General features: G+C 48.7%; 1 protein-coding gene across 1 annotated transcript in view; it reads left to right on the top strand.

The window, feature by feature from the left end:
• The window catches only part of CDH23 (cadherin related 23), a 212,050-nt gene that overhangs the window by 39,766 nt on the left and 147,528 nt on the right, over positions 1-24,756 (top strand). Inside the window, 3 exon segments of the mRNA XM_075025382.1 lie at positions 10,948-11,090; positions 14,366-14,413; positions 14,652-14,744. Coding sequence (XP_074881483.1) covers positions 10,948-11,090; positions 14,366-14,413; positions 14,652-14,744 — 284 coding nt within the window.

Below are 24,756 nucleotides of genomic sequence, written 5' to 3'. Positions count from 1 at the left end.
CTGTAACTTGCCAGGGAGGATCCTGAGTTGTTGAGGAGGGGACGGTCGTGGTCGTTGCTGGGAATGCCTGCTGCGAAAGTACTCGTGCAGCCTCCGGTGGGTAGGTCATTGAATTAACCGGGCGTCCCACCTACGTGCACGTCCATTTTTCAAAGCAGTGTGGTCTTCTAAAAGCTGGCTGTCAAGGTAGGTGTTGGTACCTCAAAAAGCTGCCTTCAAAAATGGCATTTGGGGAAGGGGGTGCTGCAGCCTGCGTGGGGTGTGCGATTTGTGCAGGTGGATGTGTGCGCATCACGGCCCCTTCTGATAAGGGACAGGTGAGTGTAAGGGCAGGTTTAGTGGTGAACTCTTCTCCCCAGCATTAAGTATACTCGGTTAAATATCTTACCAGTGACTAGCTGTCCCGAGTCCCCTTTGGTGGTCTCTGCCTTCATCGTGGGGCTTGCCCAGGCACTGGTGGGAAACCAGGCTGAGGGTGAAGGTCTCACCATTGCTGATGATCTTGGTTTTCTGCTTTTTACTGAGCTGTGATATTCCTGCAGGGGAGAACTGGGTGGTGTTGCCCTGGTACCTGTGACAGAGCTTCCTTTGACCTATGAGTGTTTAATTAGTTAAAAAATGAACTCTCTTCTTTTTGGAGGGAGGTGGGGAGGTTGGCAGAAGGCAGGAAAGAACAAAGGAAATGTTCCTTATTCTTTCTGGGCTGTTTCTTATTTCAAAAATTAATTAGAAAAGGATATTCTATGGATTTAGGGTTTAAACTTTGTGTCAGAAATGTTAATCAAGACCGCATTAGCAAGATTTTCCTTGAGGAGTGAGGGGGGGTGTGTGTACAGAGTGTTCAAGGTGGTTCAGAGACAGGCACGAGGCAGCGTGAAGCAGTGCTCGTGGAGATATTTGGCAGCACAGCCATGCGGAGGGAATGGGTTTGCCTTCACAGGTGGGGAGCACCCTCCTCCCCCCTCCCCAGAGCTGCTAAAATTGGGGTTTGGATCTCATCTAGTCAGTGCTTCTGGGACTAGTCCAGGATCGTTTCTGTAGCATCTTTTTCAGGCCAGTTTTAAAAGCCCCCAGGCGATGTTGGGGCTTTTTGCCATTATTTAACGCCTCAGTAGATTCCACTGCTGGGATGTTTCTGCTAACCCCAGATTTATGTTTTCCTTTGCTTTTTCAGTTCATCCTGCCTCCTCCCACCCCTGTACATGTGTCTTGTGAATAGGTGTTAGTAGTCACGCGAGGGCAGCTCCAGGGAGCAAGGCTGCATCTAATATTTAGGGTTTTTCAAGAATCTCCTTCCCCAGCCTCCTAGGCAAAGCTGTGGAGGTATTGATGAAGATCTCAGTCTGATTTCCAGTTGGCAGTGCTCAGAAACGAAGGCAATATTCCTCCTGTGGTTGAATTGGAAATGGTCTTGCCTGCTTTGTACAGTCTTGCCTACGCTCCTGAGAATTGCCCTGGTCTTCAGGAAACCTCGGGCTTTGTAAGGTGCTACACTGAGTCCTCTCCTGGGCTGACAGGACATCTTGTGCAGTCCCGTCCTTCAATTTACAGCTCTGCTGTAAAATATTAACTTAATCTCATGAGATTTTCCCCCTTTATAACCCCATGATGCTCAGTGCTTATGCTTCCCTTGGTATTTGCCCCCCCCCCACTACTCCCCCTTTTGTATTTATTCTGTAAGTTTACCAAGCACCGACTTTCCACTCTGGAAAGTCTAAACACTTTAATTTCACAATTCCCTGTTGTTCCTCTTGTTCTCTGACCCTTCTCAGACAAAGGTGTGAGTGAACCACCAGTTAATTTCCTTTAAAATTAGTTTAAAATTAAGTGCCTTGAATGGTTGGCTCACCTGCAGACCTCATCCTTGTCACGGGGCTGCTCTCCCCGCCTGTGCTCTGGGCTCTGCTTGGGAACAGGATCGTATCCTGGCTGGAACCAGCTCCTCTCCTTCCCCCTCCTGTTGTGGGGATGAAGGGGGAAGGACAGATATCAATAAAAGTGAATGAGACTTTTTGACAGAGCAGCTTCTGTGAGGGAACTTTTTTTTTATGGCGCAAACAATGGATGGAGCAGAATTTGCATAAAACTCATTAGAAAAAAGTACAAGTTTCATAAATCTTGTGATAAATTAATACAATATCATTCCGAACATGATGTATTAATTTTAGGATGAAATGAATGGGTCTGTGATCATTGTTGGTAATTATGAGGCTCCCAGGCAGTTTGGAGAGGAAATTATTTTTAAGAGGGCTTTTAAGTGCGGGAACCCTTTTCACACTGCGAATATCTTAACAGACCCAGACTCCTTCTTTTACAAGTGTTTCTTTTCTTAGTTTACTCTCCTGGTTTGTTTTTTTTTTTTTTGATGCAATTGTATTTACTTCCCTCTTTCATCCCAATACAGCCTATTCCTTCCTAAAAAAGAGGAAACAAAAGTCCTTTCAGTTTTTGCAAACTATCCATGTTCTCCCTTGTCCCAGGGATGGCTTTGCGGGTTTTGTAGTGGACCAGAGAGCAAGAATCACTGGATCCCTGCCTGAGCAGGCAGGGAGAAAGGAGAGGCAGGGACCCCCTGAGGCCACTGCTGTTTGCAGGGGTTTGCCCAGGGATGAGCTTTTTTTTTTAATCCCTTTTTTTTCCAGGCAGATCTGGAGATGCCATAGTGATACCAAGGCATATCAGTGATTTCGACAGCAATCCACCAGCCTGGTTGCAGAGTTTTGGTTAATAAACTGCTGTCTCCAAGCCAAGGAGGTGTGAGCCAGTGAGCAAAGGCTGGGACCTCCATCCACTGCAAAGGCACAGCACCAGCATGAAGACGTAGTTTTAAACTGGTTTTGGAGACCTTGCTTGATATCGGAGTTGCTGTAAGACCTGTTTGAAGGTTGATGGAGGGAAATTGCTCTCTCTTAACTGTGTTGATATAGGTATTGACTTTAATTGGAAGGATGCCACTTCTCTGCCCGAGTGCATACCAGCAGCCCAGTGACTGCATGCACAGCATCTACCAGGAAAACCTCAGGTATTCCGTTTACTTTAATGATAATGTCAAGAAAGTTCAATATACCATTGATTTTTGTATTTCACCCCCTCTCCCCCGTTTCTCTTGTAAAGTTAACTGAAGTGCTCGGTAAATAGCAAAGTAAACCAAAAAAGCCCTCTGTTATGGCTGCTACTCGTGTGCGCACGTGGCTCTCCTTTACCTGCTGCTGCCTTCTTCCTTTTAAACAGCCTTAAACACCCTTTTTACGTGTCTCTATGAGAGCTGGGGGGAACAAAGGCAGGCAATGCCTCTTTCTGAGGTTTACCACTGGCTGTCAGGTCTGCTTATGGATTCCATCTCGACACTTGACTCCCCACTTAAAATAACTACATGCAGCAGAGAAATTACAGGCTCCGTCTCCTGCTCTGGCTTTGAGCATCTGAGGAACTAGGAAAAGCTCTCTGCTGTGCCTTTCGCCTCCCAGCTTGATAAACTCCCTCAGAAATGGTTTTGACTGCACAGATTTGTTTTCCCTCTTCTCTGTCACCTCTGTGTTTGGCTCCTTTCTCTCCCACACGTGATGGGTGATGGCAGTAGTGCACGTGGTTCCTGGACCAGCTTGTCCTGGGCTTTTTCCGCTATAATTGGTGAAGACCTGTTTTTCTGATGGCAGAAACTGTTCTTTCCTCATTTATTTATTATGACCCACTTTTTAAAAGGTGCTGGTGTCTCCCTGCCCTTTTTCACTTGCTCTGCAGCACAGTAATCAGAGCAGAGGCAGCCTTGGTGGTGGGGTAAGCTGATGCTTCCCATTAGCACCTGGAAAGAGAAGTGTGTAACGTTGAGCTCAACTTGAAATGTAGGAGTGGAAACTTTCTTTGCTGAGTCGTTCTGGAAAGTTCGGGCTCAAGTGGTTGAGCCAGTTCTGAGAAGGAGGCCAGAGAGTATCTGTTGAGGTTGCGTTTATGAAATGAGCTGGTAGCCACCTCCTTTGAGAGAAAGGCTTGGAGATGGAGGAGTGAGTTGCCCTTGTACCCATGGTGTGCTTTTAGGTATCCCTGAGTGTATCTGAATGATGTTGGCCAGAGTTTAATCTCGGCATGCTTGCGTGGCATGAGCTTTGCTATATATTCTAGTTCACCCAAGGCGTGCTCTAGCTGTGAGGAGCAAGGTCTGCCCAGCAGTAGCAGTCTGGAGCACGTGGTGGTCAGCCTTTGGAACCTCACATCTTCTGCATAATCTATGGCCATCCATTGCACGGACAGGGAAACTGCTCCAGGAGGCTGGGACCAACTGGGAGGAAGGCAGGAATGAAGACGGAGAGGCCCTGGTGCCTGCAAGAGATTTCCTGAGCCTGGGTGTGCTTTGGTTGCTCTCCTAGCCCCCCGCACTCACATTTCCCCGCTTCACATCAGCTGGGGTCTCCTTTGTGGGCTCTGTCCCCAGCTCTGGGCTCGTCCTCTCTGGGAAAGCGATGAAGCCTCACCCCAAGCACGGGAGCAGCTCCCACTTGCTGCAGCCTCCCCCTTGAAACTAGATTTTGCTTCATTTTCCTTGCTAGGGAGTCGCTGTCCTTTCCTTTCCTCACGTTGCTCAGAGATTGCTCAGCAGCACAGAAATATTGGCATTTCATCTTTTCTTTTAAAAAATCTTTGGGAAAACATCACGGAAGGGCTTTTTTTCTTCGTTTATTTTTTTCTGAAAGGTGAAAGAGAAAATGAATTACAGGCAAAGAAAAGGGAGCAGGTGACAAATGAGAAGAACAAGGTTTGAATTTCAAGATCAGATCCATCAAATCCTGACACCAAGTGCATCAGAGGCCAGTCTGCTGTGATGAACTGGGCTAATTGGAGATGCCTGTGCTGGGATGACTGGGACAGGAAGGCAGGGCTGCTGGCTAGCAGCGAACATCAGGAGCGTTGTGGGAGAAGTGAATGGGATGTGATTGTCCCATCTCCCTTCCAGGGAAGGAAGGAGGGGGACCCAAGGAAATCTGATGGCACCTACTTTGGAGCAAAAGCGTGGTGGTGGCCTTCATGTAAGGGGACTCCTCGCTGCAGGGTGCGGATGCTAAGATGATTTTTATGTAAATAAATTTGTGCTGGTTTGAGAAGTTGAATAGCAACTGAGGGCTCTCTGTACCAGCTTGTGACCTTGGTTGGGGACCATAGGCACTGCTCTTGGCATAAGGGCTGTGTCCATGCTGCTTCCCTCCCCAGTGTGCCCAGTGCCTCTGATCCCTTTGCTGCTGCTACTTAGAAATTTCTGGCTTTTTATTCTGCAAACCCTTTTGCCTGTAAGCTGAGTGCCTGTGGCGCTGGCAGGCTCCAGAGCACTCTCAGTAGCGGTGGCAGAAGATGGGGAACCAAGAAGCTGCATGGTGACTGTGCCCATACGTACAATCCAGAGCCGGGGAAGAGTGAAAAATGACAATCCAAGGAGAAACAGGCACTGGCTTTTAAATCCTAGAATCATAGAATGGGTTGGGTTGGAAGGGACCTTAAAGATCATCTAGTTACAACCCTGCTGCCTTGGGCAGGGACACCTTCCACTAGACCAGCTTGCTCAAAACTCCATCCAACCTGGCCTTGAACACTTCCAGGGATGGGACATCCACAACTTCTCTGGGCAACATGTCCCAGTGCCTCACCACCCTCACAGTGAAGAACTTCTTCCTTGCATCCAACCTAAATCTTCTAAAACTAAACCCTCTTTCAGTTTAAAGTGGTTACCCCTTGTCCTATCACTATGTGCCCTTGTAAAAAGTCCCTTGTTGGCTGTCCTGTAGGTCCCCTTTAGGTACTGGAAGGCTGCTCTAAGGTCTCCCCGGAGCGTCCTTTTCTCCAGGCTGAACAACCCCAACTCTCCCAGCCTGTCCTCATAAGAGAGGTGCTCCAGCCCTCTGATCATCTTCGGGGCCCTCCTCTGGACTTGCTCCAAAAGGGCGAGGGATTTAAAAGCAGGGATTAAAATGTTTTTAATATTAAAGTTTAGCTGATGCCTGAAGTCTTGAACCCAGAGAGATTCCTATTAACTCCACTTCGGTACGGATCAGACCTTTTAAGAGAGCACCTTATTAAGCAACTAATTAGAAACTTGCCCCTTCCACTGGATCCCAGTGTCCTCCATCCCACCCCATTCCTGTGCAGGCTGTGTCAGTATCTTGCTCTGGCAGCTTCTTCTCTGCCCCTGGAGCTCAGCGCTTCCAAAACCCTCCAGGAGCTCTGGGATTCTCCTGGAGAGTTTGTTTTTTTCTCTTTTCTCATCCCGCTCTTGAAAGCAAAACCAGTCGATAAGAGTTGGGAGGGCCCAGCCCCTCTGCCTACTTACCTCCTTGGCAAAATGGAAGGGCAAGAAAAATATACAGGTTTACAGCTGAAAGTAAGATGCTGAGACAGGAGTTCCTGTGGCCGGGGGAAGTACACTCCATAAAGCAGCCAAACCTAAAAAAAATTAATAAAATCCTAGCAGGAACAAAACAAGAGGCAACAACAACAAAAACATTCCTGAGGTCAATCCGAGTTCAAGACTTGGAGAAAGAAGAAAATCTGTGTATGTGTGAGAAAGAGGGAGAAGTAGCTGTGATTGAGAGAAAGGAGGCAAAAGGAGACAAGATAAATTGTGATTATCTGGTGGAATCAAGACACTTAACTGCCCTGTCTGATTCCTGAGGGGAAACAAATGGAGTCTATAACTTTGCACTGCAGAAGGATAATTTGTTCCTGTTTCCTCAGCCCTTGCTGGAGCCAGGTTGATGCTTGGGCTCGTGGTGGCTCAAACAGCATCCTCAGCCCGGCCCCGAGGAGAGCCTTGGCAACGTATTTTTCTTTGCAAGTGCCCTGAGAGGGGTTTCTGACAGATGTGGTCCTCCTTGGGCTCTGCATGCCCTGTCTGAGCAGGGCCCTCTGCTTTTTGGTGATTTCCCAGCGATGCAGACACCCGTCTGTGAACGTGCTAGCGCTGCTTTTGCAATCCTTTGGCAATTCCCGTGTCACTTCCAGGAACGAGCGTGGAGGCCAGCTGTGGAGCTGCGTATCGCTAGGTCAGGCGCTTGCCTCGGTCTGGCTTCACCTATATGTGGGACAACAGCACCTTCCCTGTGATCACCCTGGAAAATGGAATTTCTTGTGGTCTGTTGAATGGTGACCGTGGCACAGATGTTCCAGCTGTGTGCTTGCCCTGTACTATCTAGCCACCCTGTTCTTCCTTCCTTGGTGCAGTAAATTGAGAGGGGGGGAAAAGATAGGAGGGGGAAAATAGGATTAAATAAAATGGTGCTAAAGAAATTGGTGGAAGGTAGGTCTCACAAACTTTTGTTGCGGTGGTGAAGGAGCCCAGCGTGCTCTGCTGCGGTCCTCTCGCTGCATCCTGCACTCCCGGTTTACACCACATGCCTAAACTTAGCATTCCCCTGGGGTAAAGCTTGCAAAAATCAGAACAACAAATGACAAAGCAATTGTGAAGTCTCATTTCTTATTTCAGGGATCTGTTTCTCATTATCTTCTATTTAATTTGTTATTTTATTCTGTATTTTATGCTTTTTTTTTTTCATAATGAGTTCAGAGTTGCTCTTAGGATGATGATTACTGACTGATGGACAGGAAAGGGAATGGGTGAAAGAGCTCTTAGTTTTTGGTACCTCACTTGTAAGGGTTTGTTTAAGATGGTATTTTCCTGTGATACAGTGCAACTTACACTTTCATGTTCTGAGTTGCCCTATCTATGTCCTAATGAAGTTTCTTGTTTCTAACAAAGAAAAGGAAAGAAAAGTTGAGGAGGGTATAGGCTCTGAATATTCCTCACGTGTTTGCCTTTCCTATTCTTTTACCTGCTAAATCTGTCCTTGATTTTGATACTCTCAGACCAGACAGCAGTCAAGCCCAGCATGCTGTTTCGCAGGGATCTAACTCTGCACGTCTGCAGACTGCCAGAAGGAGAAATGCAGGTGGGATGATGCACTCTGCCCAGAAATGCCTTGCCTTCCAGGTTATCCTGAATTTGGGAACTAAATTCCCTGAGAGTGGGAGGTAGCTGTAATGCAAAGAGACAGAGAAGAGTTAAATGTTCATGTGCTGGCTGATTATTTATTTATTTATTTATTTATTTGGTGCAACTGGGTTTGCAGCACACAAACCATAAACGTGACTATGATTAGAACTGGGTGGGACATGGTTTTCCTATTCAGCAGGATTTTTAAGATCATTTCCCTTCCACTGAGATGCAACCGAGACCTTTTGGAGTTTGAAGTATTTGTGGTTCCAGGGGGGATTGCAGATACCCTGTTGATCTAGGGTGTTTGAATGAGATGTAAAGGGGGAAAGTCTGTTTCTCCCATTAAATCTGGCAGAATAGAGAGGTATGACCCTGGATTTGTCTTGTCCTAGTTACTGGTTTTCACCGCCATGGGGACAGTCACAGTCTTGCATGTTTCCTGGGGCAAAGAAACCTTTTCTAAGGATGGCTTCAAATGTCCTCCAAAATAAAACCAAGCTAGTACCTTGTTTCATATCAAGGCTCCAATGTTTGAGAAAGTGTGGGGTCACTTTGTATCTCTGGTGTCGGCTTCACTAAAGAGATGGGAACGTTGCAGATGAACCAGCTGATCACAGTGGTTTGGATAAGAACTCTTGCTTTTGGGTCTCTGTCCAAAATGTCTTTGACAGTGCTCCATCACTTGCTCCTGTTTTGGTGGAAGGAATTTTTTTTCCTGTCGTTAATTCTAATTTCTCTTTGTAAAACAACTGCCCTTCCTTCTCCAAATAGAAATTTGTCTGAGTTTGGACATTGAGTCTTGCTGTGCTTTCATGCTCTGGAATAGTCATTTTTATGTATTTTATTTTGTCCTCTTTGTGAATGTGCTCGAGATGGTCTGAGTCATCTCGGTCCTCTTTGTCATAAATGAAGCAGCTCAAGTTTTTAAAGCCCTTGTTAAGTGTAAAGCATTTTTGCTACCTCTTGAACATTTGTGACTTCTTCTTGCATCCAGTCCTGAAGACAATGCAGCCAGCCAAGCAGCTTGCAGAATTGCAGTCTTGGCAGAACCAGCTATAGAGCCCTTCGAGTCACTCTTCCGAGTGCCCAAAGTGCACCACGGCTCTGCCAGCCAGGGCATGGAAAGAACTTCTTGCATGCTTGGACCCCCAAGCCTGCCAGAAAGGGCTGGTTTTTGGGATGCTCTCCTCTGCAGCTGTGGTCTACCAACCTTTTTTCAAGGGCGTTTGGAGCAGGGTTGTGAAAACAGATTTTTACTAAACAAGCCCCAATTACCAAGCTTTTCACCTGGCTGCTTGGTCCTCCCTGTTATTTGCCGTGCTGTCACGCGAGTTTGTAGCGACAGCAATTTTACATGACGTTAGGATATCCCACTGACCGTGGCTGGTGGCTTGGGGACCTGCCAGGCAGCTGGGTCCTCGTTCGAGTGCGCTTCGTCGATGTCATACAGCACTAAATTTTTAATCAGAAAGTCACACAGTGCTAAGTCAAATGCCTTACAAAAGTCTATTATTTCTTCGCAGTTACCTTTATCTGCCAAAATTGTAATCTCATCAAAGAATAAAATCAGGTTTGTTTGACAAGGCCTATTTTCCATAAAATTGTGTTGACTGACATTAATTATGTTCCTATCATTTAATTCTTTATTAATGGAATATCATATCAGCTTTTTCCATTATTTCTGCTGTGATGGATGTCAAGCCAACTGGTCGATAATTGCCCAGGTCGCTCTGCTCGCTGAGCTACACCACCATGTTTGCCCTCCGGTCCGCTGGAGCTTCCCTCCTCTTCCCAGATGGATGAAATTTTGGCATCTGTTCTCCTCGGCCAGATGATTTGGTGTCATGGAATGCTCTCATACTGCCAAAGATGGCTCACGCAGAGAATGTCCCCCCTTCCCCCATCCTCAGGCCCAGGCAGCCAAGGGGATCTCCGGTCCTTATCTCTACCCACCAGCTTTTTTCCTCCTGTTTTCTTCTCCCTTCTGCTGAGGAGGGACTGAGAGCGGCTGGGTGGGTGACAGGCAGCCAGCCATGGTCAACCTGCCACAGCAGACTTCGAATGTGCTCAGAGGTGTCACGGAGAGGCCCAGAATGATTCAAAGAAGTTCTTATGGGGCTGAAATGAGGCTCCAAGGGTGGTGGCCACCCTTTGCTTTTGGAGCAGTAGAAGTCATCCCGCTCTGGGAGCGGTGTGTAGATCAGAGAGAGGACACAGGGCCCCCACAAAGCAGCCTCAGAGGGTCTGGGTTGCCTCTTGGGTGCCGTTAGGAAGAGACATTTACAACCGCATGCCTGCGAGGGATGGCTGAGCAAGGCCTCTGTTGTCTGGGGTGTTTAGGATGCTGCAGAAGATGGTTCTAACGTGATTTGGCAGAAGGTAGTGATGGATATGTCTCAGCAGCTCTCATGACCTCGGGGTGCGTGGGTTCCGGAAAGACCAGGATTTGCTGCCATGTTTAAAACAAACCGCAGGTCTGTGTCTGGCTCCAGGCCTTACTGAATCCCTGAGCCTCGAGACACCTGTGGGCATTGTGACTGTGTTCTTGGCCTTGGGATGTTCGCTTTTGACCTGGAAATGTTGTTGAATCTGCTGGTGGTGCCCCTTGGTGGGGGAGAATGCGAGGGCAGCTGGTAGGCGCTTACCCAGAAGAGGTTTGTGTTCCGCCGCTATCTGTAGTGCCCAAGATGGCCATGCTTCTGCAGATCTAATGTGACTTTCTCTTTTTGGTAAGGGCGAGGGAGGAGAGGAGCTGTGGTTTGCTTTATCTGTGCTAGAGAGAACAGTAAGACCATGCACAGCTTGACTCCTCTTGCTGCTTGAGGCATCGTAGCTCCATGGGAAAATAGTTTGGGGATGACTCAAGGGAGGAAGGCAGAAGACCAGCGTTCCCTGACAAGCTGAATATTTTCAGGATTTCTTCCTCTCCGTCCCATTTTGCTGATAATTTCTTTTCTCCCCATCTCTCCCAGGTTCCTCAGTGACCCAGCTGCTGGCCCGGGACCTGGACAACGATCCCCTGGTCTTCGGCGTGGTGGGTGAGGAGGCCAGCCGCTTCTTCGCGGTGGAGAGCGTGACCGGTGTTGTCTGGCTCAGGCAACCCTTGGACAGAGAGGTAACGCCACTTGCTGCTGAGAGCATCCTCTGCTGAGGGGAGGGGGAAAAAACTATCGCCACTCAGATAAATGGTGGCTCTTCACCTTCTGTGGTAGCTGAGATGTGGCCTGGGTGTTGCTCCCACGTGGAGTTGGGAATCCAGGTGTGTCCACATCAGGGTCTGTCCCTAGCCACCCTGTCACTGTCCCCAGACCAGTGGGGACACGGGGAATAAGCAGGGTGCTCTGGTTCCATCTGGCTTGTTGGTTTTCCTGGATCCTAGAATAATATTTGCAAGTTCAGAAGTAAAGAAAATAATAAATGGAAATGATCTACTAAAGAGCAGGATGCTTATGCATTCAGGGAAATTTACAGGCTCCCTCTTTAAACCTATATTCCGATCCTTTACTATTTAAAACAGCGTGTGAAGAGATGTGAGGTATGCCTGTTTATTCAATCTCATCGTGATTTTTCATCATCTTGTAGATTCAGGCTGCCAGATGCTAATTTTGGCAAGATTCTTGCCTCAAAGCTGTTTCACACCCCTATTTTCAATGGTAGTTTTGGTGTGCAAAGATGGCATCCCATCCAGGTGCCTGTTTTACAAAAGCCCTGGCCCTTGCCGCATTCCTGGTGCAAGGAGGAAGGGATAGCACAGGTGCTTGGACCGGAGCTTGGTAAGACTGGGAAAATACTACACGACCTAGGCATCGTGCTTAATTTCCCCTGTGCTTTGGTTGCCTGTGTTTAGTACTTCCTTTGCCAGCAGTGGCATTGTGAAGATAAAACCCATTAACAGACGTGACAGTCTGTGCTGGTGGTCCAGGCTGGAGTTAGCCAGATGTAGGGATACAGAGGAGCAGGACAGTGGATACTGCTCAAGCAGGGGAAGGGCAAACCCAATTTCACAGCGTTAAGAGCAAGGCTCTGGAAAAAGAAAGTGTTTTTCTTCACCCCTCTCCCCTCCGCCTCCCCGTGCCAACAGCTGCTGGCATGAGTCATAAATCTTCCCTTATTCAAATGCCTAGCGCTTCCCAATACTTACAATAACAGCTTTAATCCGAGGAGGGTGATCAATAGATTTTTAGGTGTCTTTTGGTGGAGGATGGGAAGGGAAGGAGATGAGCAGAGCTTGTGTGCATGGCTGGGCTGAACTGGGAGAGCACCCTGCACCCATCGACTGGTCCCAGGGGCTCAAAGTCAGCGATACGTGGAAAAGGGTGAAGACGGACACGTGCGTAGCTTGGAATGGATATGGGGAAGGCGTAAATGGCAATTTATAGTGGAGGAAGCAGGATGGCATGGGAGGGAAGCGATGGAGGTAGATGGCACGCTGGGAGCAGAGAACGCTGGCCTGGATGCATGCGATCGAAAAGTCAGGGGAGAGAAAGCCATACAAGAAAAGTGACGGGGAAAGAAAAGCAAGAGATCAATTCTTGTACAATGGAGGAGAAAAAGAGAGACTTGAAAAGGGAGAGGGAGTCATAGTAAGGTAAATGGTGCAGGAAAAGGGAAAATAGAGAAAAAGAGGAAGGAGCGAACGTACAGAGGCAAAACAATTTTAAAATATTTTTTTACTCCCACGAAGACTGGGAGGAAAACAGGTTTTAAAACAAAGACGGACTCTGAGTCTTAAAAAAAATATGTGCTAAAATGAAGGATGGAGACAGAAATTAGCATGTGGCAGCTTTCTCTCATTATTTTATCAAGTTTTTAAAATTTAAATGCTCAACAGGTTGCTGCTTATCTCCTATTTTTCCTTTCTTCCCTACTGCTTTGTCCCTCGCGGTGGTACTGATGAGCAGGGGGGAAACAGGGGTGAAAAGCACTGACGCAGCAGGGTGGGATGTCACAAGGAGCAGAGGTTCTCCTTTCCATCAGTATTTCAGCTCTTTGTTCTGCCTGCAAGCATTGCCCTGAGGCAGGAGCTAGGAAAGGCTTTCTCAGGTTGAATTCCCCAGCTGTTTGCATGGGGGGCCTGGGGCAGGAGGAGGTGCACGCTCTGGTGAGCTGTTCCCCAAACCCTTCTCCAAGATGAACTGCTACTCTGGTACAAGCAGAGCTCCTGGTCTGGGCACCAGTGCCTGCTGCCTGTCCCTGAGCCGATCTTATTAGGAATAAATCAACCAAATCTGCAGCACAGAGAGCCATTTCAAGCTTGCTTTCCAGTCTTGCCTGCATGATGCTTTGGAGACATCAAGTTGCTGTGCTCTAGCAGCTCAGGGGCACTGGGGGTGGGAAGGGATGCTGGAGGAGGCAGGGATGGCTGGGACTAGGGGAACCGAAACACCAGATGGTACCCAGGTACCAGACAGGCGTGGTGGTCCGAGTCCTGCTGTCCATCCCTGTGTGCTTCCTTGGTAAAACGTAAGCGAAACGATTGCTGGTGGAAAAGAAAGGTCAGGAAGAAGTTGTCTGCCTCCACTAGCAATGTCCCCCTGTTCCCTCTTCCCCACTTGTCCCTCACCCCAGCACCAGTGACTTTAATATATTGCTATTTAAGACCAAGCTCTTAATTTAGTTAAAGCAATAATGGGCAGAGGGGCCAGCACAGGCACTTTTTTGAATGGGCTTATGGGATTTCAGCCAGTTCTTACCACAGACCCTGGGCTTATCCCAGTGTTCCCAGCTACGTGATATCCCAAGAACTGCCGCGTGGCAGGTAAGTTGGGAAAGAAGCAGCAGCAAGATTTAGATGTCCTCAGTGAGACTGTGTTGTATTGTCATCTCGAGCAAAAGCTAATTACACAGCTTTTTCTTTAGACTTTCTTCTCTCTTTGCATCGTCCGTGTATGTTGCAGTTGGAGATGGTGCTGGGTCACAGTACGCTGGGGGTGGAGAACTGCTTTTCTGTGCCTTGCACTTACTCCCTCTCACTGCTAAAAGCAGGCAGCCTGGGGTGTCGGGGACCGGGCAGGCTTGCAAAGATTGCCGGTGCCTGCTAGCATGCTGCAGAAGGTTAAACAGCAGGATCCTCTCATCTACTTTAGCCTAGATATCTGTTTAAAGTTCTTGGCGTCTAGCTGGGGAGTCGGTCCTTAGTCCCCGTACCCTCCTGACCCAGGGCAGAGCGGCTCCCAGTGCCTGTGAAATACACTGGAGCCCCGCTGGCATTAATATTTCTCAGCATTTTATACTCAATGTAGGTAATCGCACTCAAGCGCCCCTTCTCTTCTTGAAGGTCCTGAAAGCATTTTGCATGTAATAATATTGGCTAAAAGTCCCAAGCCTGCCATCTGCAGATAAACACTACAGTATCTTTAATTATATGTTTTTCTTCTCCTTCCCTTTCAGACTAAGTCAGAATTCACGGTTGAATTTTCTGTCAGTGACAGCCAAGGGGTAAGTGTGACTTCTCATTTCATGGTCTGCGGCACGGGCAGAGGGGAGCGGAGAGGATGAGCGTGGGCTGCTGGGGGACCTTCTGCATCGCCCCGGGGGGGTCTGGGGAGCAGGACTGCCGCTGGCCATCACTTGCCAAAAGCCCAAGTCAGAAAACAGAGCCACAAGCTTGTTTTAGGTTTTAAATCCAGGCGCAAAGCTGACACCCCGCTCCCTGTCGTTATCCTTGTGACCGCAGGTGATCAAAGGGACAGTCAACATCCAAGTCGGAGACGTGAACGACAACGCCCCACGGTTCCACAACCAGCCCTACAGCGTCCGCATCCCGGAGGTAGGGATTGCCGCAACCTCGCCGCGCAGCCTGGCTTCTGGCTTTTCCCTCGGTGGCCGCGCTTGCTGTCTGGTTGCCACCGCAGAGCTGGCTGCGTGAGGGCCGCCAAAGTACAGGACCGTCCTCCTGCCCTGGACCCTTACTGGGGGTGGGAGGAGGATTAAATGCCTGGAAGTTATTGTTGCCTGAGAATGGGCAGAAGCAAAGCGGCCGTGTTTTGGGTGTTGGCAGGTGGAAGAGGAGGTTTGGAGCTCAGTCTTTGCAGCCTTGGTGATGTCTTTCCCGTGACCAATGTGAAGTTTGAGAATAGCTGTAAATGGGAATCTGTTTCTTTTCTTCTTCCTTTGAGCAAGAGGGGATGTGCAGCCCTTGTCGCAGAGGTGACCTGAGGCAGGAATAGATATTTCTCCAAACACCTGATTTCTGGAAGAGTCCTGCCCAAAGGCTTCTGCCCTTGCTGGTGGTTTCCTTTAACAGCTCCATAGCAGAACTTGTCCCATGATGTCCTAGGAATAAAATAGGTAGGAGGGGACCACAGGACATCATCTGGCCCAAGCTGCCACTAAAGCAGAGAGAATTTTCTTGTTAGATCATGTTGCTCAGGACTTTATCCAGCCAAGGGTTGAATATCTCCCAACGACAGAGTTTCCACAACCTTCTGCCACTCTTTCTCCATGCTGGCCATTGCAAAGGAGGTGACACCTAGTCACATCATCAGGAGGAGCTTCTTCACCTAGAGCTCAGCTTGGCAGAAATACGCCAGGAACTTACAGATCTGATGTGAATTTAAACTTTAAATATGTGGAGTGAAAGGTGGTCGCTGGTGCTAGGCGGACAAGGTCAGGGTATTACATTTGAAACAGGGGATTAATGGGGCATTTCATGTCCTCCTCCAGTGGAGGAAACCTCTCCTCCTTGCACCCTGGCGCCGGGGCAGAGCCCGTTTTTCCCAGAGCATGCCTCGGGGTGTGGAGGAGGTCAAGTGTGCATCTGTGTGTGTGAAATCAAGCAGTCTTTGGTAATTGAGAGGTACAAACGATTGTGTTACAACGGTTTATTTAATATGCTGGCTGCTGATGCCCTGCCGTGCTGGGCTTTGATCTTTCCCTGTCCCTCTGCTGTGAGGATGAGGTTTCTTCATTAAGTTGCTTGTGATGTATGAGCTGGGAGTTTTAGTCTCATCTTTGCGCCAAGTCATCTGAAACCTCCCTTTGAGAATGACACTGGGTCAGAGTCATTTCTTCTCCTCTTTAAAGCACGAGCGGTGCAGAAATGACTTGGCAAAACCTGCATGAGCTGCTCCTCGCTCTCGCCTTTCTGCTCGGACCTCTGGAAGCTGATGGGTGGCCTTCTTGCCTTGCTGCCACACCTCCCGGTGATGGTCTGTCTGCAGAGGTCTGCAAAGCAAAAGCAATGTCGGTACGACTGAAGGAGAATTGTCTCCTCTCCCCTGCCCTCAGATTTACCTCTGTTTTTGCTATTTACAGCACCTGGTACAGAGGACTCCCTTTTCCATGTGAAAAGAGAGATGGAGAGTGGTTTTCTGTGTCTCCCCCGGGAACTGATGCTGTGTTAAGCCTCGGTGTTTATATACCCAGAGCAGCTGTGCCATATCTCTTCTTGTTCGTCGCTTCTGCCCTAAGAGCTGATGTTGCAAACCTTAAGCCTTCCACATTTCTGATCTTAACCTGTGTCAAACCTGGGGAGCCGGGAGGGCAAAGGTTCGGTGCTAGTTTGGAAAATTAAGGCTGGCCAAGGAAAGGGAACTGCGAGCACGCGATCTGGACAAAAAAATAAATGAAGAGGAGGCTGAACCCCAGAGCTTCTCTCTCGCCTGTCACACTGCTTTGCACGTGAGCCGCGGTTCTGCTGGGATGGGATTTCCAGGACTGTCTAATTGTTTGGGGTAGAGCAAGCCCAGTGCTTCCCCCAGTGTGCCCGCTCTGCCACTTGGCCTTCAGAGCTGCGCTTTTCTGGAGGTCGGCCTAATCTAATTATAAGGCGTCGAGTGCCAGTTTCCAGTTTCCATCCGTGATCTTTAACCAAGGGCACTGATCAGAAGTAATGAGCCACAAACCTGTTGCTCAGCCAGCATCCTGAAGGCGCTTCCGTTCTTCTGCCGGGGAAAGTGCCTTTCCTCATCAGGCGCTGCGAGAGCAGGGGATGGGGTCCCACCACCCAAACGTGACCCTCCAAGGGCTGCGGCCCACGGGAGATGTGAGCAATGAAGTTATTCTGCAAGCGCTGGCACGGCTCTCAAGGAAGAGATGCCCACTTGCTTTGAGAGCTTTGCTGGGCCACGAGTTTTCCCTGTTGCTTATCCGTAAGTACTCGAAGCTGGAGGTGATGTGGCGTGGAGATGTGCCTTCAGAAGCTCATGGTAGGGGACGACAGTGTCCCCAGGTCACCCCCATGCTCCAGACAGCTCGGGCGAGCAGCGAGGGTGTGGGTAGCAAAATCTGTCTCAAAGAGTGCCCAGCCGAAGCCGAAGGGCCTATAGCTAATGAATAATCAGGGGCTGGAGCTTGGGGACGGAGAAGAGGCTAGCAGAAGTGCTGGTGCGGCTTTGCATAGACTGGCTCTGCGCAGAATTGGCAGCTAATGAGGGTTTTTCTCTTTTTAATTTTGAGATAAATGGATATATCGATTTGCAGTTGTCCTAGCTAATGGAGCAGCAACAGAAAGGCTATTTAAACCTCACTGCTATTGTGTGGCACTAGGAAAGTCAAAAGAAGAGTGTGCATAAATAAATGGAACATGAAGTAAACTGACCTTTAAAAACAATACTGCCTCTAAATACCCATCCTGGTGTTTTACGCAGTCCGCTTGATTTGAGAATGGGAATTTATTTGGGCACGGGCTGCAGACTGCGATTCCTCGCTAGCATGGGGAGGGGGAGAGGATGCCCAGTTTAACCGTGGGCTCCGCCATGTCGCAGCAGCTCCGATTACCCAGACCGGGGATCGCTCGTGTGTCGGGCTGATGCCACTGGTCCTCTGCGTTCGTTGTGTCTTAATCGCATCCCCGGCACCTGCCTGGAATAGCTGAGTGAGGGCCCGCGTGTCGGGAGAGGGACGTTGCTCCGGCGTAATCGTCCGTCCTGTCTGGGCAAGGGCGCCCCGTGATTTGCTTGTCAAAAGGCAACGAGGCGGTGCGGACGCTTTCAAGTCTGTAAAGAAAAGGGGAATCCTGCTAGAATTGGCAACTTAATTCACCAAGCTGGCCTCGACAGAGCTCATTAAGTTCTCGTGTATTCATTTCAGGCTAATGGCTGTCATGCTGACTGCTGTTTGATTTGCTATAATAGACTTTTATGGCTTTCCAGTTTGCTAGGACGTGTGCGCCTGTGTCTGTGCCCTGTGGTGCTGCTGTAGTACATTAGTTAGCTGCTCATGTGCTTGCTACTCTGACCTTCAGGGTTTGTTCTCCTTTTGGTTGCACCCCTCGCAGTTCACCTCTTGCACATGCTCTTTTTTCCCCTCCTCATCCTCACCCAGCCCCAGGGTACCATATTTCCAGGAGTTGCAGGGTTTGGCTTCTCAGACAGGAGAGAGATATTGCTGAGCCCGTGGCAGGCTGTTGTGGCGATGCCTCAGTTTCTGACAAGGCCGATCTGCTTTGTCTAATCTCTTTTTCCATTTGACTGGATCTGTAGGAAACCCAGTCTTGTTGGATTGTCACAGTTCAACGCTTTTACGTGAAGCGAGCAAGCGAAGTGGAGCCAAGCCCCCGCCTTGGTTTTGCGGTACCTGGTGTGACATTGGGGTTGGGGGGGACTGTCCCCCCTGGGTGCCTGCTAGGCTTTCCAGTCCCACCTTCCAAGCAGGAGACCTTCTGGGGCACGCAGCCCTCCGTTTGCCTTTGGTGCGAGCAACCTTTCAGCTTATGCTTAAAAGGCACGGCTCTGCAAGCCTCTCTCCTGCCTCTGCTCCTTCCAGGTGCTACACCATCTACAGGACCACATCTTGGGTCCTGCTGAGGGTCCTCAAACCTTGAAGGCCATCGTGTGGTGTGGTAACCAAGTCTGGTAGCTTCCTGTGAAGAGCTGTTTTCCCCCGTGATCCGCCAAGATCCTGAGCTTGTTGATCAAGTTCAAACCGTCCGTGCCCTTCTCTTGGCCCCGGAGCATCGGCAGTTTTCACGTGCTGGCAGAAAAGTCACTTAATTGTTGGTTTCTTTGCTGAATGTTGCCTCGGGAGGTTTCTAGCGAGGTTTTCGCTCCTTCGGTGCTCTCCTCACCTCATTCGTCCTGTTATGTTTAACACGCTGAGTGATTTATGAAGTAATATGTATTACGGGGTAACATCTTCCAGCAAAAAGCTGTCTTCAGCCAGGCTCTGGGCCAAAGACTGCCGTTTACAGCCCCAACCATTCATGAGATGAGAGTTGCACCACGGAAAGGTATCTGTAACTTGACAGGAGATAGTAATTATAACGGGGCTCTGTTTTCAAAAGGCACTCACCGCATCTATAACCACAGCCATCCAGTTTGGGAATGTGCTCGTCTTGTCTGGAGTTCGAGCAAGCACTGGTAAAAGGCAGGGAGTTTAAAAATAGAAAGGAAAGTTTCTGGACAGCACGCAGCGTCGGCTAGGTAACTACAGTCCAGCTTGCAGGTATCGCATCTCCTGAACTCAGCCCTGATTTACCAATTTATTTTAATTGGGAGGCAGGCAGGCACTTACCATCAACAGCAGTCCCTTCTGCTCAGGGAGTAGCCTTTGGGATTGAGCCTTCACAAGCTGCTGGTCACCGTTTCCATCCTTAATATGGTGGTGTAGTTGAAATAGTGGCTTTTATGATTTTTTTTTTTTAATTGTGCAGAAAAGCGTTTGACGGGGAGGGGGAGAGAAAGAAGGGGACAGTCACTGCCTTGTCCCATTGCACAGCCTGAAACCAGAGCATGCTAGATGGTGAGCAGGGGCAGGGAGGGTCAGAGAAAGCCCCCAAAGCCCTAGCAGTAATTAAAATTATTATTTTGCTTTAAATGGTAATAATGTCGGTAATTACATCAGTTTCCCTGCCATCCTGCCCGGGAGTCTTCAGGGGCTCATATAATTCTATTGCGATGGCTCCGAGGCCTGATGCTGCGCATATGAAGCAGCTGCAATGAGCTTGAGCTCCCACTTCAGCCACATTAGCCATTCCCTTGCACGCTCCCAGACACCTTTTGGGTTTGGTGTTTGGGTTTTTTCTGCCCCCTCCCTCCTTTAAATAAAGAGCCTTTAAATTGAAGGAGATGATAACAGAACTGATAAGAAAGACGTTCCTGCCATGTTGCAAAATGGCCTGTAATCATTGCTGGCTGCTTTCCTTCCTTGCCTTTTTTCCTTCTTTTTTTACCCCCTTCTCCCAGCTTACTGTTTTCCTTCTCTCCCTGCCCTTATGCTTCCGTGTGGACTTTAGAATGGCACAAATAATTTACAATGAAGAACTTATCCACCAAATCCAGCCTTCAGCTTCCTCCGCCACCTTTGTGAGCACAAAATTTGCAAGCGTATCAAGCTCCTCTGCAGCACTTCAGATGCTATTTATTTATTTACCTATTTATGGTGTTTGGGCCTTTTTTTTTTTTTTTTTTATTTCCTAGAGAGGCGACAAAAAAGTTAGCTAATAATTCAAGCTGTGTTCATTAAACACTGTTGACCAGAAGCAAGCTGCTCCCCTTTCCTGGGTAGGGAAGCATCTCCATCTCCCCTCCACCCTGGTATCCCATCGGCACGGCCGGTGCTGGGGACCGAGGGTGATTTCTTGCCGCCGGTGCCTGTTGAAGCGGGAGGTGAGGTTTCGACTGCTGCTCGCTGCAGCGAGAGGGTCTCTGTTGCACAGGTACGTGGTGATAATGTGCAGCAGGTGAAACATTTGCCAAACTTGCCGAGCATCCTCGCTTTTTATTGTGTTCATTGTTGCTGGGTTTCAAAGCCAGCCTCAGTCAGCCCTGAGGGACTAGTTGGCTGACAAAATAACAAGTTAGATCTCTAAACCATCTCTCTGGCTTCACAGAGCTGATCACTATACGTTTGTTCTGATGTTTCTCCTTTCCAGGTTTTTTTTTTATTATTATTATTTTTGAGCAACCTTTAATTACTTTCCAACTTTGTCCAGCAAACTCGTGGAAGCAGAGACACGTTGTGAGGGGTGTGTCCTCCCTTCAGTAGTCTTAAGTGCAGGTGTGCTGTCCATCTATTGAAAAGCCATCTTTTAGCTGGATGAGATAATTCTTTTGAGAGGGTTTCATCTGCTCTGTAATCACTAGGTAGAATATAATATCCCTCAAAGAAATCATGCCTTCTCCCCTCCTCTCTCAACCCCAGCCTGCATGATCCGCCACGATGGGGCTATTTCTATATTGCTCGGAAAGATTGAATGTTAAAACGTATCTTTACATGGAGATTTTGCCAGCAGTGCCGTGGGATGCCCTTTTTCATCAGTCATCGAGAGGCCGTCTCTGGGCTTGCACTGGCATGGAAGAGCAGAAAGAAGGGGAGCTGAGAAAGCAGCAAGCGGGTAGGGACTGAGGGATGTGAATAATGCACAAGTCGTCAGGCTGAGTTTACTCTGACGGGTGGGATGCCATGTGCGTTGGCACACTGGGTACATTCGGCTCTTGGGCGAGTTTGTAAATATTCATAAGGATCCCCACTTTCCACATGCAAGCGAAACGTAAAGGGGCTGTTTAAGTGCAGGGAAGTTCAGGCGCTGTCTTGGGCATTTGTTCTGGCTTTCAGATGCTGGCAGTTCCTGCGGGCAAGAGCTTGGAAGCGCACCAGGCAGCGGCTGCCATCTTCTCCCTGCTCTTTTCTGCCAGCACCGAAGAAAGGCACTTAAACGAAACGGGCTGCAGTGCATTGAGTGAAACAACATTTGGGCTAAAGGGTTTGCGCAGCTGACACCAAAGATGTCTGCGGGATTTACGTAGAAACTTTTTTTTCAAGGGGGTCAGGTGCTTATTAAAGAGTCACGCTGCATCTGTATGATAAGACATGGAGGATTTGAGCGGCGTGGCTTAGGTACGGGGGGTTGCACGGGGCTGGGAGGTTTGTGGAGGTCTCTCCTTTGCTTGCACAGAGAAAGCTGTTGTGTGATGAAGCAGGGGCTCAGCTCTGGAAGCATCCTTCCCGCTGAAGGTCATCTGCGTGCAAGTTTTTTGTCATTATCGCTGATGCGTATGCTGTGACGCCAGATGGAGAACGTCAAAGGGTCTTGAGTGACGTCTCGGGGAGAAAGAAAGTCTCCACCTCTAGCAGTCCTGTCGCTTGTCTGGCTTCGCTGGTGAATAGGAGGCCCTGGTCCTTTAAAACACGTGCCCGAGGAGTGAAATGAGAGATGCAACAGAAACTACTGGGGCGGAAAACTCCAAATGGCGTGGAAGTAATGTGTAAAGTGTCCTGGAGATAACAGTCATTTCCACCAGGCAAAACTTGGGCTCTTTCTGGAAGGATACTGCAGCAAGGGAGGGGAGGGGGGGCAGCCTGAAAATTAGAAATGGTCATGCTGTTCTGACCAGCATAATGCTGGGGTAGACGAAGGGGACAGGGGAAGCCAGAAAGGGGAGAAACCAGCAGATTTAGAGCTGCAAGGAAAGCTAGTGCAGGGCAGCAAGCAACTCGGTGCCTCTGTGGAGGAGCCGTCGTGCTGGGAAAATAAGACTCCCGGAGCCAAAGAAATAATCTTGGGGTAGAGGAAGAGAAAGTGTACAGAAGCATTCTCCAAGCAAGGAGCACCCAGACAAAGAGGAGAAAGGTAACTGAGACAAACTGGGAATCGCTTCTCTCGGAAGAAATGGGGACAAGGAACAACATCCTCGCTCGCCGAGCTCCTGAGCAGTCCCGGGACACAGACATGCTCCCGGGTGCCCCGTAGGAGTTTCTTCATATGGGTGCTGAGGCCCTGCATCTGCCTGTCCCTTGCTGATTTTCAAAGCTCTGACTTCATTGCGGGGTGTCCGTCCCAGACCCATCCCCGAGGCCAGGACGATGCCTGAGCTGAGGACGGCGGATGCCGAGCGATGAGAGTTCCTCGGGATCCCCTCGGCCCCTCCGGAGCAGAAGTGATGGCTTGGGGTCCTACAGCATCTCTTGCTGCAGCAAGAGAAACTTAGGCTCGGGCTGAAAGGCTGCTCCTTTCCAGGGGGTTGGAAGCGCCCGCCCGGGGCGTTGGAGCCCAACCCTTTCGGTATAATTACACTTACACATCTGGGCAGCAGATGGCTTCAAGGTCTCTTCCATGTCCCCGGCAGGAGGAAGGGCTCTCTGCTGCCAGAAACAGGCAGAGGAGCGAGGAGCTAATGAATGTGACCTGCTAGCAATTAGGTTTTGGTTTATCTCCCTTTCCTCTGGTTACGCTATTCTCCCAGAAGCCTGGGACGTAACTTATTATCTCGTGCTAGCCAGCAAAAGCCGCGTCCCCTCCCTTCGCATCCCTTTTTTGTTTACCTCCCTCTCTGTACATCATCTTTTAAGTCAGCAGCGGGAGCGTGTCTGGCCATAGAAATGTTTATTAACACATTCAGGCTGCAAAGGCAACGTGTGGGTAGCAACAGCTTGGTGCAAGGCAGCAGAAGAGCCTTCACTTGAAAGTGTTGTGGGGTTTTTTAAATTTCCTTTTTTTTTTTTCTTTTTTTTTACTGATGTAATCATGCAGTTTGTTGTTTCGGGCTCCTTTTCCAGTTGTGCTGCCTAAGTTAAGGTACGATTAAGGTCATACTAAAATGCACCGTGCTGGGGGACGGTGCCCCAGCTGCTGCCATTTTGGGTATACGGGCTCTTTTCAACCTGCAATAATTGAGCTCAGCAGCAGACCTATGAGGTGGGCACATGTTAGCATCCTCGCTCAGTGCAGCTAGGGAAGGTGAAGCTAGAGCTGGCAGAAGAGGCTTGCCAAAGCATTTTTTCAATAAAAATGCTGGTTTTAATTAAGATGGAAATATTTAGGAAAAATGTTGCCATTTTGACAGCAAAGCTGGGCAGCAATGGTGTTTCAAAAGAACAATAAAAATCACTCTTGCAATAGATTCATTCCAATTTCTTTTTCAGAATTGCATTTTGTGTTTTATTAGTTTGTAATGTGTCAGTGACAGCCATGTATAATAAGCTTTCTCCTGCTGGTCATACTTTGTGCTAAAATAATAACTAAATCAGTCTCTCTATATGTTTTTTTAAATATTTATGTGTGAACTGAACTGTTTGTACCAGTTTCAAACTCTTTTCATTACAAATGGAAGAAATTTGATCCAGGAAGAAGTTTCAATCAGTATTAGGCAGCCATTGCTTAATTTCAACAGTTAATTGCTGTTGAAACTTAAACCAGGGTTGATTTATTTTGTCAGTGTGAATAATGAAGAGAGCAGGAAAATTGAATATAAGGTTCAAGGCAATTTTGTTTAAAGAAAAAAAAAAAAACAACTGAAAGTTTTTGATTTCCAGGATTTACTTTACAGGAGATTTGAAAAGCTTTTTTTTTTTTTGCCTTTTTTATTTTTTTCTTTCCCTCTAAATGAGGGTGCAAACCAAATCTGGGTAGACGTGGGTTCAGACAGTGGATGTTGTGCGGGAAGGCTTGGCCCGGGGCGGCGTGCTGCCGAGCCGCCGGGCATCTACGGAGATCATCTCCACTGCTGCAATATTGCCGTCAGGCCCGCTCCCTTCTGAGCAGCAGAATTGAGCAAATGTGCGGTAAATGAGCTTTGCAAATACGCTTTTGCGGTTTTCTTGCCTCCCCGCCACCCCTTTCCCGGCTCCTGCTGTGTTTCTGCTGCTCTGCCTTGCTCTCCAAATGTCAGGCTCTGCTCTTTTTTTTTCAGCATGAGCAGCTTCGCGAGGCAGTTTTTGTGCACGCACGCACTTGCACGTGCGTGCAAAGGGTCTCGACAAATAGCACCGTGCGAGCCAGGCTCTGTGTCCTAATGCAGTACGTCTCCAAATAACAACGGGAAGCGTGAAGGCGTACGTGGGTGGAAGGAGGGAGCTGGTGGCTCTTGCCCTGTGTCGCAGAGCCCATCACCCACCCCTGG

The sequence above is a fragment of the Buteo buteo genome, chromosome 4, assembly GCF_964188355.1.
Source record: "Buteo buteo chromosome 4, bButBut1.hap1.1, whole genome shotgun sequence".
NCBI lineage: Eukaryota > Metazoa > Chordata > Aves > Accipitriformes > Accipitridae > Buteo > Buteo buteo.
The sequence above is the reverse complement of the archived record's forward strand: the minus strand, read 5'-3'. Positions and strand labels throughout refer to the sequence as shown.